Source organism: Glycine soja, chromosome 6 (genome assembly GCF_004193775.1).
Source record: "Glycine soja cultivar W05 chromosome 6, ASM419377v2, whole genome shotgun sequence".
NCBI classification, from domain to species: domain Eukaryota; kingdom Viridiplantae; phylum Streptophyta; class Magnoliopsida; order Fabales; family Fabaceae; genus Glycine; species Glycine soja.
Window position 1 is genome coordinate 8750689 of NC_041007.1, and position 16567 is coordinate 8767255.

A 16567-nucleotide genomic window follows, 5' to 3' on the forward strand; every position below is an offset into this window, starting at 1 on the left:
GCTCACCTTTTTTTTTTGTAACTGTTTTTGCAGGAAACCAAAATGTTCTTTCTCACCCAAAACACGATCACCAAATGCAAAACGTATCTAAACAGTGAAAAAAGAAATCCCTCATTCTAAATATTAAAATCACAAGAGAATCCTATCTGCAGAAATCACATACCACTCACTTACATTAATCAAATCATATTGATAAGAGTAAGAGCTTGAGAAGAAGGGAAAGAGGAAGAAATATTCAAATTATTCACTCCTTTCCCGAAAGCTCGACTTTATACTTTTTTTTTATATACCTAATAAGACAATACTATTAAAAAAAATACTTTGTTAACAACCGTACCATTTTTTTCTACAGGGCACATAAGGTCTTTGCCTGAAGTGAGGTTAGCACAAGACTCTGAACTTTTAATCACGTTCTTCTTCTTTCTCAGAATAACATAAAAGAAGCTGGAATATAGTGTATGTCAATAACATAAGAGAAGCTAGAACCACACTGAATATTGATAAGGGAAAAAGCTAGAATCGTAGGAAACATTGATCACTAACTATTTTTTTTTAAGAAAAACTTGAAAAGACAAAAAATTGAGTAGTCAGTATTTTGTAACAAAGCTTGATTGATAAATATGCAAAATATTTTTCATTAAAATGAATCCTAACCAATTACATTAAAAATCTATCAATTAACCTACGTAATTATTATACTATATTATTTTGAAACAAGATATTTTTTTATATTAATTTTTTTAAAACATATTTTAATTAAAAATTAACATTTTAACTTCTATTCGGCATTAATATAAAATAATGTTACTAATTATTTTTTAACATAATAATTTATATATTACTTAGTACATCATTTTTTTAATATATGAAGTAAAATATAAATATTAATTATAAAATAAAAAAATACTTAATACTTATTACCGCTTGAGGAGTATTAATTACCACAAAAAACCAAATATTACAAATTTATTATAAAAAAGTACATTATAAATCACATGTTATAACAATTATAAATCTAAAACAATACTAATTAAATAATGTTAAATATTCATTAAATAAAATTATAATATCCAATTTAATTAGATTTTTATAATAAGATTTAAAAATCCAATCAAACTCTAATTTTTTTTTAGATTTTTGTTTTATCCGTTTAAGTAGTTTTGGTTTTTTTTTATCGGTTGGACGGTCGACAAATAATTTGATTCGATTTTAAAGCTTATAATTTTTTATTGGTTTAACATTAAAATTAAACTCATATTATTATTACAATTATAATAATATAATAATATAACAATAACAATTATAATAATAATACTCCGTAGTAGTTAAGAAGAGGAAGTATCGAATAAAATGTTTGGATTTTGGGTGAAAATGAGATAATAATCGTGTTGGATCGAGTCCTCCGTCTTACCAGTGTCAACGAGGTGGCGGAGAATGGAAAACGCCGACGTTTTCTTGGGCTTACACGACTTCCTCGAGCGCATGCGGCAACCCTCCGCCGCTGAATTCGTCAAAGCAATCAAAAGGTTTTTGGTTTTCGCTTTTCTCTCAGCTCTTAATATGCTTTACATTGCGATCACGATTTAGAAGTGAATGGGAACCCTAACTAACGAAGTGAGATTTTTCGCAGTTTTATTGTTTCGTTTTCAAACAATGCTCCTGATCCCGATAGGGACAGTGCTGCGGTTCAAGCGTTCCTCGCGAAAATGGAAGCGGATTTCAGGGCTCATCCACTTTGGGCTGGTTGCTCCGAAGAGGAACTTGAAAGTGCCGGTGAAGTCAGTTTCTGCTTAAATCATAAAATGTTTTTTTTTTTTTTTACTTGTTGCTATCAATAAATGAAGATATTTCAGTTTTTACAGTAACTAATGAATTACCGAATTCTGTAAAGCACAAATGAAGATTAAAAGTATAATAAAAAAAAAATTAGAACTGGTCAGAGGGCAGAAATGTTAAGGACGACTAGCGAGCCTGCCAATAGCAGCAGTATTATAGCACTTATTTATGAATTGCAGTGCTGGGATTGTGTCAGTTAATCTGAGATGATTCTACCATTTTTCATTCATGAAACACCCTTGGAATTTGAGTGAGATGTTCACGAGCACCAGAAAGCTAGTGCAAACCCACAATTCTAAGATGGTATTAGAACCTCTCATAGCGATCTATTGTTGGGCCTATTGTGCCACCCGCTATTGTGCTGCTATCGGACCACCCACGGTCCACAGATGTTCAGTCCTGCAAACTTCATGCTCGAGATGTTCAGTCCCCAGCGTGAGGGGTGTGTGTTGGAGATCCCATATCGACTAGTGATATGACTAAGTTAGTGTATACAAGTGAGGTGCAAACGTCACCTTGTACAAACCCACTTTCTAACACTAATGGAAATGAACTAATGAATTCTCATCTTAAGGCCTGTTTGTGTCTTTTTAAAGAAAATTGGTGATTTGAAAAACTTGTTTAAGATTTTTATTATAATTGGATAAGTGTTTTGAGGAAAGCAATAAAAGCATAAAAGTTTCTTAGTGCTTTAGTCAAAAGTTAAAAAAGTAGTTTGAGGGAAAAAATCATTATAGTAAAAACACTTTTTTGAAAGCTTATTCAAACAGACCTTTAGAATCTCATCAAGGGACTTATGTATTGATTCAAAATAATTTGAAAATGTAAACTTAATCATAGGAAGGGAACTATGAATATTTAGGAATATACAAAAAGGCTATGGAAAATGTGTTGTCATAATTTGAAATCTTTAACTTGTAGTGGTGTTGGCATTTGCATGCTCTTTATGCAGTCTACTTATTTCAATGTAGGATCTACTAACTTTTGGAAATATAGTTGGGATGATCATTTTATTCTCATACCATATATTTTAACATAAAAGATAACACTTAAAAAATAATTTTCACTACTAAAATATTATGTTGACATACTAATCAATTTCCCAGTCACTGCTGGTTCTCATTTTTCCTCCTTAGCTTTCTTATCATTTACTCGTGTTCCTTAGCTTTGTCAGAAAACTCATGCATTTATTCTATTATATAATCCCCCGTGGGTGAGTATTGGCATGCAAACCTGGCTTGTCATGGATATCTACCTCAATATGAGACTTAATAACAGGTGCTTTTGGGATGTGAGGTCCAATATTATAGAGAAAATTGGAATGAAATAACAACAACAAAGTTTTATTCCACTAGGGGAGGTCAGCCACTTAAAGTATACAGTAAGTGAGTGAGTGAGATACCATTTTTTTAAGACTTGTTAGCCAATGTAAAGAAGGTTGTTATACTTCAGTTGCAATATTAGGTAAGCAAAACATGGACTGCCCTGGATGTCAACATAACGTTAATGGTGAGATTTAGGTTTGATGATGCACAATATGTATATTCTAGTTGACACAAGTAGTTTTGGATAAGAAGCAAGCAAGTTCAAGGCTCATGTATTATTGTAGGTGTTGAATTCGAAGACTTTAGGTAGGGAAGGAGAAATGAAGATAATAGAGAATAATAAGATTGATATTATTAAGATGTAATGAGATGGTAACAAAAGACAACCTGATAGACCTATTTATACTAAATATTTAATCCCGTTCCAATTAAATAAATATATAAAAGAAAAATAAATCCTAAGACATCTTCTAGGATACTCTAACATATTTTAAGATATAAATTTTTTTATCAGATAATTCTTGGATTTTCTAGTAGCTGATCTAGTCACTCAATCTGCCAACCTAAACTCCCATCCCTACCATTTTTATTATGAAAGTGATTTTAAGAAAGCTCATTCTTTTTTGGTTTAACTAAACCATGGTGGTTATAGACAGGTTAAATAAGTTTCAATAGTACATGTAGTTTTTCTGAGATACAACATGATTTCTTTCTACTAGGGAATTGAATGCTAGCTCCTGCACCTATGTTCTTTGTTACTCATAGAAAACATTGTTCTATATTCTTCTGGTAAAATTCTGTTAGTATATAGTGTTTCCCATTTGTCTGATTGCTTTACCTCTGTGTTTTGTTCATATACAGGGACTTGAGAAGTATGTTATGACAAAGTTATTTGCTCGTGTATTTGCTTCACTTCCAGATGATGTAAAATTTGATGACCAACTTTCTGAGAAGATGGCTTTGATTCAACAATTTATTCGACCTGAAAATTTGGATATCAAGCCAGTATTTCAGAATGAATCATCATGGTTGGTGAGTCACATTCAAAACTAATTTTACGTACCTCTCTGTATACAATTGTCAGCTAAGTTCATTTTCCTCATGTTAACAACATTTTGTCACTTAAAAAGGGACACTAACTGTAATTTATGTTTAATGAATTCTTCTATTGTTTACCATTGTTGCTAAAACATCAATCACAAATGGTTCTTAATTCTTCCCATGACTCTTGTTTGGTTTTTAATGCAATTGTAAACCTTTTGGTGTTGCTTATAAACCAATAATTGAACTTATTGAAATATACATGATTAATTTCTATGTTTGAACCCGGTACATGGCACAACAACTACCTGTTTTTTTGACATGGGACATAAGCACCTTAGACAATGTGGTTTAAGTTCATATCATAGGGATCCTTATTCTTATACTTTAGTTTTAGCACATTATAAATGCTGATCTATGATTCTCCACTTTTTTCTTCTTTGTTACAACTATTCTTTTTGTTGGGCCATCATTTCCCAATGCCTTTAGATTGATTGGTTCTTGGGTATGTCTCACATTGGATTTCAATGAATTTAGATACATGGTTGTTGGGTTTGTTCTAAAGTTTGATGGATGATATTCTTGATTGCTAGCATAGTTGTCAATACCGGCCGACCCCAAAAGTGGGATAGCGGATAGCGGGATGACCGCTATTCTAATGTTTATATATATATATATATATATATATATATAAGTTCAAAAACAGAGAAATAACTCAAACCATAGTTACTTAAACAAAAGTTACAAAACATAAAGTAGAAAGTCAAGCAAATAAAGGGCTTTAATCCCTCTAAGCTAAAACCTAAAGTAACTATAGTAATAGACAAGTGGACATTAAAATTAAAATAGAGAAATGCAAGTTTCTTAATACTAAATTACTAATCAGAATCAGGAATCTTCGTCCTCTTCAAGATCTAAGTCATTATATCTTCTTGAAATTCATCACTGTCACTGGCATTAGAATTGTACTCTTCTTCCCCCTCATCTCCATTCTCTTCTTCCACTTCCACCACTTTTTTTCCTTTTTCATTTGTAGATGCAGGTGCAGGTGCTGCCTTGTTTATCTGTGTTTGACTCCTTGTGTTTTTTAAAGGTTCACCAGCCCCAGTTGCCTCAGCAAATCTAACCAATTCAAATCATCACCATTATCAAAAACCTAATCATTACCAGTTTCTTCTCCTTCCAATTCTCCTAATAACCACTCATTGCTATCATCAATATCATTTAAAGCAATAGGATCAATCACATCATGACACTCAAAGCGATCTAGAAGAGCTTGGTTATACTTAACATAAACCAAGTCTTGAAGCTTTTGGTGCTCAAGCCTACGTCTCTTCTTTAAGTGAATCTATAATAATTTAAAAAACATGAATGTTAGTTACTTAGTTTCAATTTCAGCTTCTAATGTTTCATAATCAAATTAAAAATGTTCACTTTCATATAATAGTTAATAGATTAAGTGATTAACTTACATGCTCAAAGGTACTCCAATTACGCTCACATCCCGATGAGCTACAAGTCAAACTTAGAACTTTAATGGCAATGGTTTGCAAGTGTTGTGTTTTCCCTCCATACAATTTCCACCACTCAGCTGTAAAATGCAATTCATATGCATTAGCATTTACACAGATTATTAATTAATCATTTAAATTTATAAGTGAACTTTCCCACTTACTAGGAGATATTTCAGTCCTTGCTTTCATTGCTACAGTCATACCAAACCTCTCTCCAGCCCTTTTATACACTAGCAATTGTTTGTGAACTTCAACTACAAAATTATCATCTTCACTAAGCCTATCAATACATTTGTAGAGGCCATCCACCACTTCATTATCATTGTCAATGTTTGGATTGGTGTAAAAGAACTTCGGATTTAGATAATAACCCGTTGCATGCAAAGGGTGGTGAAGTTGGTAATCCCATCTTTTATCAATGATTGCAAGGATATCCTTATACTTCCCTTCATTGTTATTGAAAGCTCTTTGAATTGCCTCTTTGGCCCTATCCATTGCTTCATAAATGAAGCCCATTGCAGGTTTTTTTTCATTATCCACCAACCTCAACACACTTACAAGAGGCCCCATAGCCTTTAAAGTGTAGACAACATCATTCCAAAATGATGACATAAGAACAACATATGTTGCTTTCTTCCCCTTGGGCTCTTTGCTGCCTTAGACTTCAACCATTCATCCGAAGCAAACATCTTTCTAAGATTGGCCTTTTGCTTATGCAATCTTTGCAAAGCTAAGAAAGTGTTAGCAAATCTTGTAACTCCGTGTCTCACCAATTCAGTTTTTTGTGTGAATTTCCTCATGGTGTTCAAAGCCAATGTATGGTTGTAAATGTAGCCTACAAGCTTGATGCCTCTTTGTATAACCCTTTTTACTTTTGGGATCTTTCCAATATCTTCTAGCATCAAGTCAAGACAATGTGCAGCACATGGAGTCCATGGTCTCGTGACTTGTAAAATTTTACCTAAAAAGACCAAAATCAATAAACTTGTATGAATAATGTAACAATTAAAAGTTATAACTATAAAATAAAAAACTTCATTAAGCATGATTGAATTCTCTCTCGCCAACACATAATTACTTCCATTGTCCGTCACCACTTGAATGACATTCTTTTCTCCAATCTCCTCAACAAAGTTATCCAAAAGCTCAAAGATCTTCTGATCAGTCTTCATGTATTCAGAAGCATCCACGCTCCTCACAAATTGTGTTCCCAATGAACAATTTACCAAAAAGTTAATCAAAGTTCTATTCTTCCTATCCGTCCAACCATCTGACATAATTGAACATCCATATTTGATTTGCTCCTCCTCATGACCCGTCAATAAGCCCTTCGTGTATTCCAACTCTTTTTTAAGGAGTGGAACTCTCAATTCATGATAGCTTGGAGGCTTTAAATGAGGACCATAGGTTCCAATCGCTTGAATCATCAACTTGAAACTTTTTGATTTAGCAACATTGAATGCTATTCCATTCCTAAAAAAGAAACGAGCAATGTACTGAACTGCCCTGTCTCTTGATGCCTTGTTATAAGATTCATTTACACTTGTTTGTCTCATGGTTTTTCCCAATTTGATACTTTCTTCAGGTTGTTTGGAGAACAAAAAATCAAGAGGGCCTTTTTTATTTGTGGTCCTCTTCTTGGAAGCAGTTGATAAGGCTTCATTTGATGTTGTTGGAGGTTTTTTTCCACTTTTAAGTCTTGCAATCTCTTGGATCCCATCTTCCTCGTCGTCGTCTTCTTCTTCTTGTGTTGCCTCCATGTATGCTGCAGTTTCAGCTATTTTCTTCTCATAAGCAGAAATCATTTCTAATTTAACATCCTCCGGTACTTTCTTACAAGAACCCACATCTCCTTTTATTTGAAGTTGATGCCTTCTGGCTCTAAAATTTCCTCCAGTAGATGTTTTTTGACAAAAATCACATGTCACACTCTTCCTATTATTTTTATCCTTTAAGTTGTTCCAATTCCAAAAGACATCTACCTTATCACCCGTAGGCTTGAACATTCCAGTTGAAGACCCCTCTAAATTGGTATTCTTTTGTTGATCAGAGGATGCCATGGTTTTGCTTTTGCTAGGCAGTAAGCAGTAAGCACAATAAACAAGAACGGAACAGAGTCAGAACAGAAGCCGGAAAGGAATAGAGTCTCAGGTGTCGCAGGAACGGAGGATGCAGTAACACAGTATGCAGGTGTCGCCAGAACAGAAGCCGGAACGGCGTCGTAGGAACGGAGGATGCAGGCGTCACCGAAACGGAGGATGCAGGCGTCGCAAGTGTGCAGAGCAGCAACGGCGGCGCTAGGGTTGAACTGTTGAAGACGATGGAGCCCCGATCGTCCGAAGACCAGCTTATACGAAAAAAAGCAAAAACCTAAAATACCCTCACATACCCTTATTAAATGAGGGTATTTTTGAAATTTCCAGTGCTTCGAAGTAGCGGTGTGAAAAACCGCTCCAGAATCCGCTCCGCTCCGCCGCGATAGCAGCCGTGACCCGAAACCGCTCCGCTACAGAGGTGCCCGTCGCGGATCGGGGCCGCTCCGCTCCGCCCCGCCGCTATGGCCGCTATTGACTACATAGATTGCTAGGCATTATATCAGTTTGTAAAACCAGAATTTGTTAATTGCTGGCAGAAACAGTGGAAGAATTCTTCCTAATTTGTATACTTGTATTTTTACGATGTTTTGGCTACTAAAAATTATAAGTTTGACTTCTTCATGGTTTTGTGTATATACTCCTCTGTCCAATAAATCTTATATGTTGTATCATTCTTATGGTGGCAGCTTGCACAGAAAGAATTACAGAAGATCAACATGTACAAGGCACCCAGGGATAAACTTGTCTGTATTCTGAATTGTTGCAGGGTTATTAGCAACTTGCTACTTAATGCTTCGGTTGCTTCGAGAGAGAATCCTCCAGGAGCTGATGAATTTCTTCCTGTGCTTATTTATGTAACCATAAAGGTAATCCGAATGTTCCATTACAAATAATACATGCATAATTCTCAAGTAGAAATAATTTGGCTTGATAGAATGGCATTATTACTTCCTGCACTTTTTATAAAATTATGGGTATGACTTGTGAATGTGCACTTCTATATTTCCTTTTTCCTTTTTCTATCATGCCATTTTGCATTGTTTTTCTTACTTGTAGTTGTACAAATAAAGCTTGTAACTCTTTGATGTTATGTAAAGCCACTTGTGGCTTATTTCACAAGACAATGGGCAAGTTGGTTACAGATTCGCAAAAATGATTCTGATGTGAAATAATTTAGTGGTTATTTTTAGATTTTTTTAAAAAGAAGATGCTAGTTTATGTTTTTTTACAACCATAAAAATCACTTTTCTCTTTAGAAAAAAGAAGCAACTGATTTAATGATAAGCTATTCAAAGTAGCTTCTGATTTAATGAAATTTTAGGTTCTTTTCAGCGTCTGATTATTTGAAAAGTTGAAGCAAACACATGAAAAACTAAAAAATTTTATTATTTGTTAAAAAAGAAGTGATTCTCTTGCAAAAAAAGCTGTAACGAACAAACCCAATATCATCTTGCATCCACTGGTCCAGTCATCATGGCATGACCATGTTGCCCATAAGTTCCAATATTTTTTGCTTTAAAAAACGCAAACCATCCATTGAGCCGCTCATGGTGCTGAGCTATATGACCTTTTCTTCTGAAATGCTTGCTATCAAAGTTATTTGATTTTAGTTTTTGCTCAAAACTGAAGAATAATGAAGCTGCACAAGTCAGACTTCTGTGAGAGAATATATATACAGTTGTATATGGTGTTAGTGCATCCTGGAAGGATAGAATTTGTCTTTATACATGGCTCACCAGAACTTAGAAAAAAGAATATTAATTATGAAGAACAACTATATATTCTCATAAAAACTATTGTTAAGTTTCATTTTAATGTAACATACATTTTTCATTTTGCAGTTTAACAATATCTTCTAAATGATATACTATGCAGGCAAACCCTCCACAACTGCACTCAAATCTACTGTACATACAGAGGTTTAGACATCAATCTCGATTGGTTGCAGAAGCAGCATATTATTTTACAAACATGCTCTCTGCTGAGTCATTCATCTCAAACATCGATGCAAAAGCCATTTCAATGGAGGAAGCTGAGTTTGATGGAAACATGGAATTTGCTCGTGCTATGCTTTCGGGTATTTCAGCTGATACACAAGATCCTGGTTCACCTTATCAAAATGATGGACAGCATCCAAGAGCAGAACCCACTAAGCACAAAGCTTTGAATGATAATAATGACCCTGCACTACGAACTCCATCATCTGTTGCAAAATCAGAAAGCAAGAAAGTGACTTTTGCAAATGAATCATTGATCACAAAAGTTCCATCGCTCTCGGATTTGGAGAATAAAGGGGCAAGTATGATTTTAAAGGAGGATAAGTTGAATGAAGTTTTCGGGGAGTTTCCATATTTGTTTGCTAGTGTAGGTGACCTAATGGTTGGTGATGTTGAAGACCTGCTAAATAATTACAAACAACTTGTTTTCAAGTATGTCTCTCTTTCCAAAGGGTTAGGAATCTCTCCTACATCTCTTCCACCATCGAATTCCCAAAATAATTCTGAAGACCATGCTGAAACCACAATAGATTCTTCAGACAATGGACCTCTAGATGACAACAGTAAATCAGAAGAATCTATTGATACAACAGATGATAGTTCAGATAAAGTTACACTTGAGGAGCAAAAAATTGAATCCGATCTGCCGAAGGATGACCTTGTTGCTCCTGAGGGTGATCCCCCCTCTTAATTAATCGGAGCTATCTTCAACCGTTTTCTCCCCGTTTTGTACCCCATTTTTTCCACCCGTTTTTCCTGTAAAATTATTTTTATGTTGTCCGTTGTCTGGTAGCTACACTCGTTCCTTATGTTTATAGGGATGGCTGTACCATGACCACTATGCCTCGGTAACATTGTTCTTGAATAGATTTTAGACCTGCAAAAAATAGAATTTTACATTTGCTTTTGCGATGGAAAAAGAATGTGAAGATGCAAATCTTGTTTTGTTCGATTTACCCCGTGTACGTTGAATATTGATGAACTGATATTTAACCGGGTCGGATATGTATTAATGTATTTACCTCGTTATGCAAGTTTTGTTGTAATGTTGGATGTGAAAACTAATATAAATGGTGGTTCTGTCTGCAGTATCAAGTATCGACGTTTGGTTAATGTCTTTAAGTTGAGATTTCACCATCTGTTCTTGATCTTTTGTAATCCTAATTCAGTTCCAAAATGCCTGTAAATATGAAAGAAAACTTGTAACTACAGCGTAGATGGGGACATATTGGATCTTAACCTAATAACCTGTACATGATTGCAACTTGCAAGTTACTATCGTGAACGGGTAAATAACCAAGCCTATTACAGTTTCTAGGGCTCAGTTGCAAGGGAATGGATTAACGGTTGATTTAGTAAATTATTTCATTCCCCTGTTTATTTTTGTCTATATTTCGTTTCCTCAAGTGTAAACTGCAAAATACTTGAAGAGCATACGAATCACTGTAATTGGGCCTCAGAGCTGGAAACTCAGATCACCCTCCCCTGATAGGCTTTTACTTCCTGCATCTCCAAATTTTATAATATCTCCAAAGCATCCTTTAGTTATCTTGCACCGACTAGATCTAACCCAATCACCAATCCATATACAAAGGAAGAAAATTAAATAATAAATATGAATGAAAGGACATAATGCATATACAGTTATACTAGTTTCTTTTCCATGTTTAAAGTAAAGGAGGCTTGATTGGAAATTTGGAGGAGATACGTGAAATCATGCCCACCATATCAACAGAATAGCGTATGCTTCATTTGACTACGCTGGATAGCAACATTACTTTGTCTCTTTCTCTTATATTCTTATAATAAGTTTTATTCCCTTAATAATGCAGGCATTATATAAGGTATACCCGCCCTCTTTGTAAACCACGTGCACATTAACTAATAGTTGTGGCCAATTTGTGTGAGGGAGATCGATTCTCGAATAAATAATCCTATTCCTATTACTAACCTATAGTTGAGATTCACTGTTCTATGATCTTGTTCAGGGTCAAATAAACTTCTGACTTATCTGACTTGTTATGCAGCTACGCTTCTTCTAATGCATACAGCATGCCAAATGAATTTCTTCGGTAAACGAGAAATTAATTGGACAGTTTGAATAATAATAATCTATCATCAAGTACGTGTAGTTTGTGTGGCAGAGAGATCGCAGTTCAAAGACATATATGTCCTCTTCTTTAAAGACAATCTTTGGTTATAGCTATGTTTTGTTGTTTACGAGTAGGCATGCCTGTTTTCACTTTACTATTGTACTACTATGAATAATTGTTAATTATTTTTTCAAGTTTCGTTTCGTTTCCCTTTATTTTGGAACACAATCTACTAAGTTTTTGGTCTCTTAACACACCTTCAATTTCTCAATTCCAAAAGCATGGTGGTTATGAGTTTTGATTGATAACAGAGAGAGAAAGTTGATTCCAAAAGCAATTTTTCTCTTGCTTCTCTTCGAAGTTATTCAGCCATGATAATACAAAGCAAAATATTATGAGGAAGGAAAGTGACATGATCGCATGACCAACCTAACATTGATACAAGAGGAGTTCTAATAACATATTTATTTAAATATATTATTTTTAATTGATTAAAATTTATTAAGAATCATAAAATCAAAAAAAAATTATTAAATATGATGTAAGATCCACCAACTTTTGTTATTTTCAATCAATTTCAACTAATTAAAAAAGTATATGTAAATTTGTATATAAAAAATGTGTTCTTATCATTTCTTGTAATATGAAAGTGTGTGAAACAAAGCAACTGCCAATACTCTACTCTGCCAAGCGTGCCTCCAATTTTCCACAATTTTAAGCTCCCTCCCCGTTACGTCTGTTCTTCACAATCACAAGTTAATTATATAACACAAATTATTCTCTACTCCGTTGAATGCCGTCAAAGCATATTTTTGCTGCTTTCCTAGCGATTAATGCCAAGTATTTTGATTAAAATTTTAGAACTTTACTATTTAGGACTTAATTTTTCATTTTTATTTTTGCAAATACGTAGGAATTAAATTGATTCGTTTTAATTTGAAAAAAATCTATAATATTACCCAAAGGCTGAAAAAGTATTTAAAACTTATTTAGCAATAAACCTTCCATTCAATGTATGTGAGGTATTTCAGTCCAATTGTGATATTTAAAATAAATTTTTGAGGATTTTTGTTATGAAGCAGCCCATACACAGTACAAACAAAGGCAAGGAATTACCAGACAAAGAGGAAACAACCATGCATCCAAGAAGCAAGAGGCAAAGCATCAGGCCACAATACCTAAAGGATTTCATAACTAACTCTGACAAGGGTCACTGAGCTGGCGCGTGAGTAGTGGCTAGGGGAATATCCTGTCTGCTATAGAGACATCTTTCTGTTAGGATAATCCCATAATCCATTAGTGTTAGCACCTTCTAGGATCTGCAGAGGAAATTAGCTTGAATTAGAGTAGCATTTCATTGCTTATAAATTAACAACTCATGTAATGCAAAATTCAAGCAGAAATAAAAATCTCATTCTCTCTTATCTTGTCTTTCTGGAGGTGTTCCAGGCCTTGAATACTAGGATTGCACAGCTCATAACAGTTTGGTGCTTTCATTGAGCACTGTCGCCATGGCCGAAGCTACTCGCTCCAAAAGCAGTATGGAACGAATGGAAGAAGTCATTGCTAAACTGGCCTCTAACCAGCTTCATGTTACCACTAAACTCGATGACCTCATCCAATGCATCACTGTGTTGGAATCCAACCAACACCATTCACCCATCCCGTCCTCTTCCTCAACCAATCCCCAAACCCCTTCCATCCCTTCCAGCCTTCCTCGCATGAAGCTCGAGGTTCCTCGCTTTGATGGTTCCGATCCTTAGGGGTGGACCTTCAAAATCAATCAATTCTTCAACTACCATTCGACCCCTGAGCCCGAACGTCTTGTTGTTGCCTCCTTCACCATGGAATGACCTGCACTTGCTTGGTTTCAGTGGCTTACCTATAGTGGCCAGGTTTCATCTTGGACCGGTCTTCTCCATGCCTTAGAGGCTCGCTTTGCCCCCTCTCAGTACGAGGATCCCATGGGGTCCCTGTGCAAATTGGCACAACAACGGTCGATCAGTGCTTACCTTAACCAGTTTGAAATGTTAGCTAATCGAATAATTGGCTTATCGGCACCGTTTCTTCTAAGCTGCTTTGTATCGGGATTGGCCCCAGAAATCCGGCGTGAAGTTCAAGCCCTTCATCCTCTGACCCTGGTCCAAGTGGCAGGTCTCGCGCGTCTCCAGGAGGAGAAATTGGCAGACCAACATCGTAGTACCCACGATGGCCTCCATGAGCGCGCACCCACCCTCTTTCCACTCTATTACCATCGCCACCTCCGAGTTCTCCGCTATTACCCTCCCCTGCTAAATTGCCGCCGCCGCCTTTCACCAAAAGAGATCACCATGTGTCGGGAGAAGGGCCTTTGTTTCAATTGCGATAAGAAGTTTACTCGAGGGCACAAGTGCTCCTCTCATATCTTCCTTCTCATCGCAGACCCTGAAGAAGAAAGGGAAAACTCAGGCGCAATCCCTAATATTGACTCCAGTGTCCCTGACCCGCCCATGCAGGACCCAACCCAGGCCCAAATCAGCTTTTACGCTCTCTCCGGTCACTTAGCCCTAGAAACACTTCGCCTATTGGGCCGTGTCTCCCAACAGAACGTTGTCATCCTCATCGACGGAGGAAGCACACATAACTTCGTGTAGGAATGACTGGTTCGTTCTCTCGATCTCAGGGCACAGCCCACGCATCCGCTTCGAGTGGTGGTGGGGAACGGTAATGAATTAGCTTGCCAATAGCTTTGCTCTGGCGTTGTGATCAACATTCAGGGACAAATGTTTTCTGTTGACCTCTATGTCCTACCCCTGTGCAGAGCAGACTTGGTCCTTGGCGTTCAGTGGCCTTGGCCCTGTTCCTACAGACTATAATGACCTCACGTTGAAATTCATTCATGATGGAAAAATAATAGAACTAAAAGGGAATGTGGACGATGCTCTTCATGCTATCACCCTAACCCAACTACGTCGAATAGTGCGAACAGACAGTGCTAGTGCCTTCTTCCATATTCGTATCCTTGACTCTGACAGCCTCACACCCACCTCAGATACTAGCCAATACCCAGAAATAACCAAATTACTCACCCAATTTGCGACCCTATTCCAAACACCAACAACTCTTCCCCCTCTCCTACCACCAACCACGCCATACATTTACTACCCAACTCCGAGCCCATCAACATTCGACCCTATAGATATCCCTATTTTCAAAAGCAAGAAATCGAAACTCAGGTAGAAAACATGCTTCAGAGTGGCATAATTCGTCCGAGCACTAGTCCATTCTCTTCCCCCGTATTATTGGTCAAAAAATGTGATGGATCATGGCACTTTTGCGTTGATTACAGGGCTTTAAACGCCATTATAGTCAAGTACAAATTTTCGATACCAACCATCGATGAATTATTAGATGAATTAGGTGGAGCCTGCTGGTTTTCGAAGCTTGACCTCTTACAGGGGTACCATCAAATCTTGATGAAGGCTAAAGATATATGTAAAACGGCATTTCGCACACACCATGGCCACTATGAGTTCTGCGTGATGCCGTTTGGCCTGTGCAATGCACCATCATCTTTTCAGGCAACCATGAATAGCATTTTTGGGTCGTATCTGTGTAGGTTCATTATCGTCTTCTTCAATGATATATTAATCTACAACAAAACCTTCATGATCATCTGGAGCATCTCACCAAAGCTTTTACGGTGTTTCTCCAAGGACGCTTCTTCCTCAAACTCACGAAGTGCTCATTTGCCCAATAACATGTGGAATACCTGGGCCATATTGTTTCCCGACGAGGCGTTGAACCTGTTCCCACCAAAGTAGAGGCGATCCAAGCATGGCCCGTTCCTCAGGCGACACGAGCCTTGCGAGGTTTTCTGGACCTCTCAGGTTTCTATCGTCGCTTCATTAAAAGCTATGCTTCTATCATAGCGCCTTTGACTCGCCTCTTGGTCAAAGATCAATTTGCACAACTTCGGTTATGGGTTTGCCGGACTTCTCTCAACCATTTGTAGTTGAGACGGACGCTTTCGGTGTCGGCATGGGAGCTATCCTCACTCAACAACATCATCCCATCGCTTTCTTCAGCAAGCCTTTCTGCCCCAAACTCCTTCGCTCATCCACATATGTTAGAGAACTAGCGGCAATCACGGCGCCCGTGAAAAAGTAGCGCCAATATCTAATGGGCCATCATTTCATTATCTTGACTGATCATAGGAGCCTGAAAGAGCTTATGTCGCAAGTCATACAAACACCGGAACAACAGATTTACTTGGCATGCCTCCTCGGTTATGATTATTCCATTCAATACTGATCGGGAAAAGCCAACTCAATTGTTGATGCCTTGTCTCGGATACATGAAACCTCTGCGGCTCAATTATTGACGTTGATTGTTCCTAATTTTATGTTCTTGCAGGACCTTAAAACAAAGTTACAGAACCATGCTGGTTATCAGGAACTATGGCAGAGCATCATGGACAATCCTCAAGCTCACCCGACATATGAAGTCACTCAAGACTTCATCCTCCAAAAAAATCGAATTTGGCTTCCACAAGGGTGCAACTTCATTTCGTTATTATTAGCAGAGTTTCATTTAACTCCGACAGGGGGACATATGGGGCTTACCAAGACCTTGAGCCGTATCGATCAGAACTTCACTTGGCCAGGAATTAAAAAGGATGCACGT

At 36.8% G+C, this 16567-nt stretch overlaps 1 protein-coding gene across 1 annotated transcript; it reads left to right on the top strand.

The window, feature by feature from the left end:
• The first annotated feature begins 1340 nt into the window (after nucleotides 1-1340).
• Nucleotides 1341-10897, top strand: LOC114415365 (vacuolar protein sorting-associated protein 9A-like). The gene is made up of 5 exons (XM_028380009.1): nucleotides 1341-1526; nucleotides 1631-1778; nucleotides 4023-4193; nucleotides 8499-8678; nucleotides 9688-10897. The coding sequence occupies exons 1-5, from the start codon at nucleotides 1435-1437 to the stop codon at nucleotides 10498-10500; spliced, it is 1404 nt and encodes a 467-aa protein (XP_028235810.1). The 5' UTR covers nucleotides 1341-1434; the 3' UTR covers nucleotides 10501-10897.
• Nucleotides 10898-16567: the final 5670 nt, after the last annotated feature.

Excerpts from the sequence above, each read along its gene's own strand:
- LOC114415365 (XM_028380009.1), top strand. The coding sequence starts at position 1,435 with ATGGAAAACGCCGACGTTTTCTTGGGCTTACACGACTTCCTCGAGCGC. Across the intron at positions 1,779-4,022 it reads AACTTGAAAGTGCCGGTGAA|GGACTTGAGAAGTATGTTAT; the intron begins GTCAGTTTCTGC and ends GTTCATATACAG. Across the intron at positions 4,194-8,498 it reads AGAATGAATCATCATGGTTG|CTTGCACAGAAAGAATTACA; the intron begins GTGAGTCACATT and ends TTATGGTGGCAG.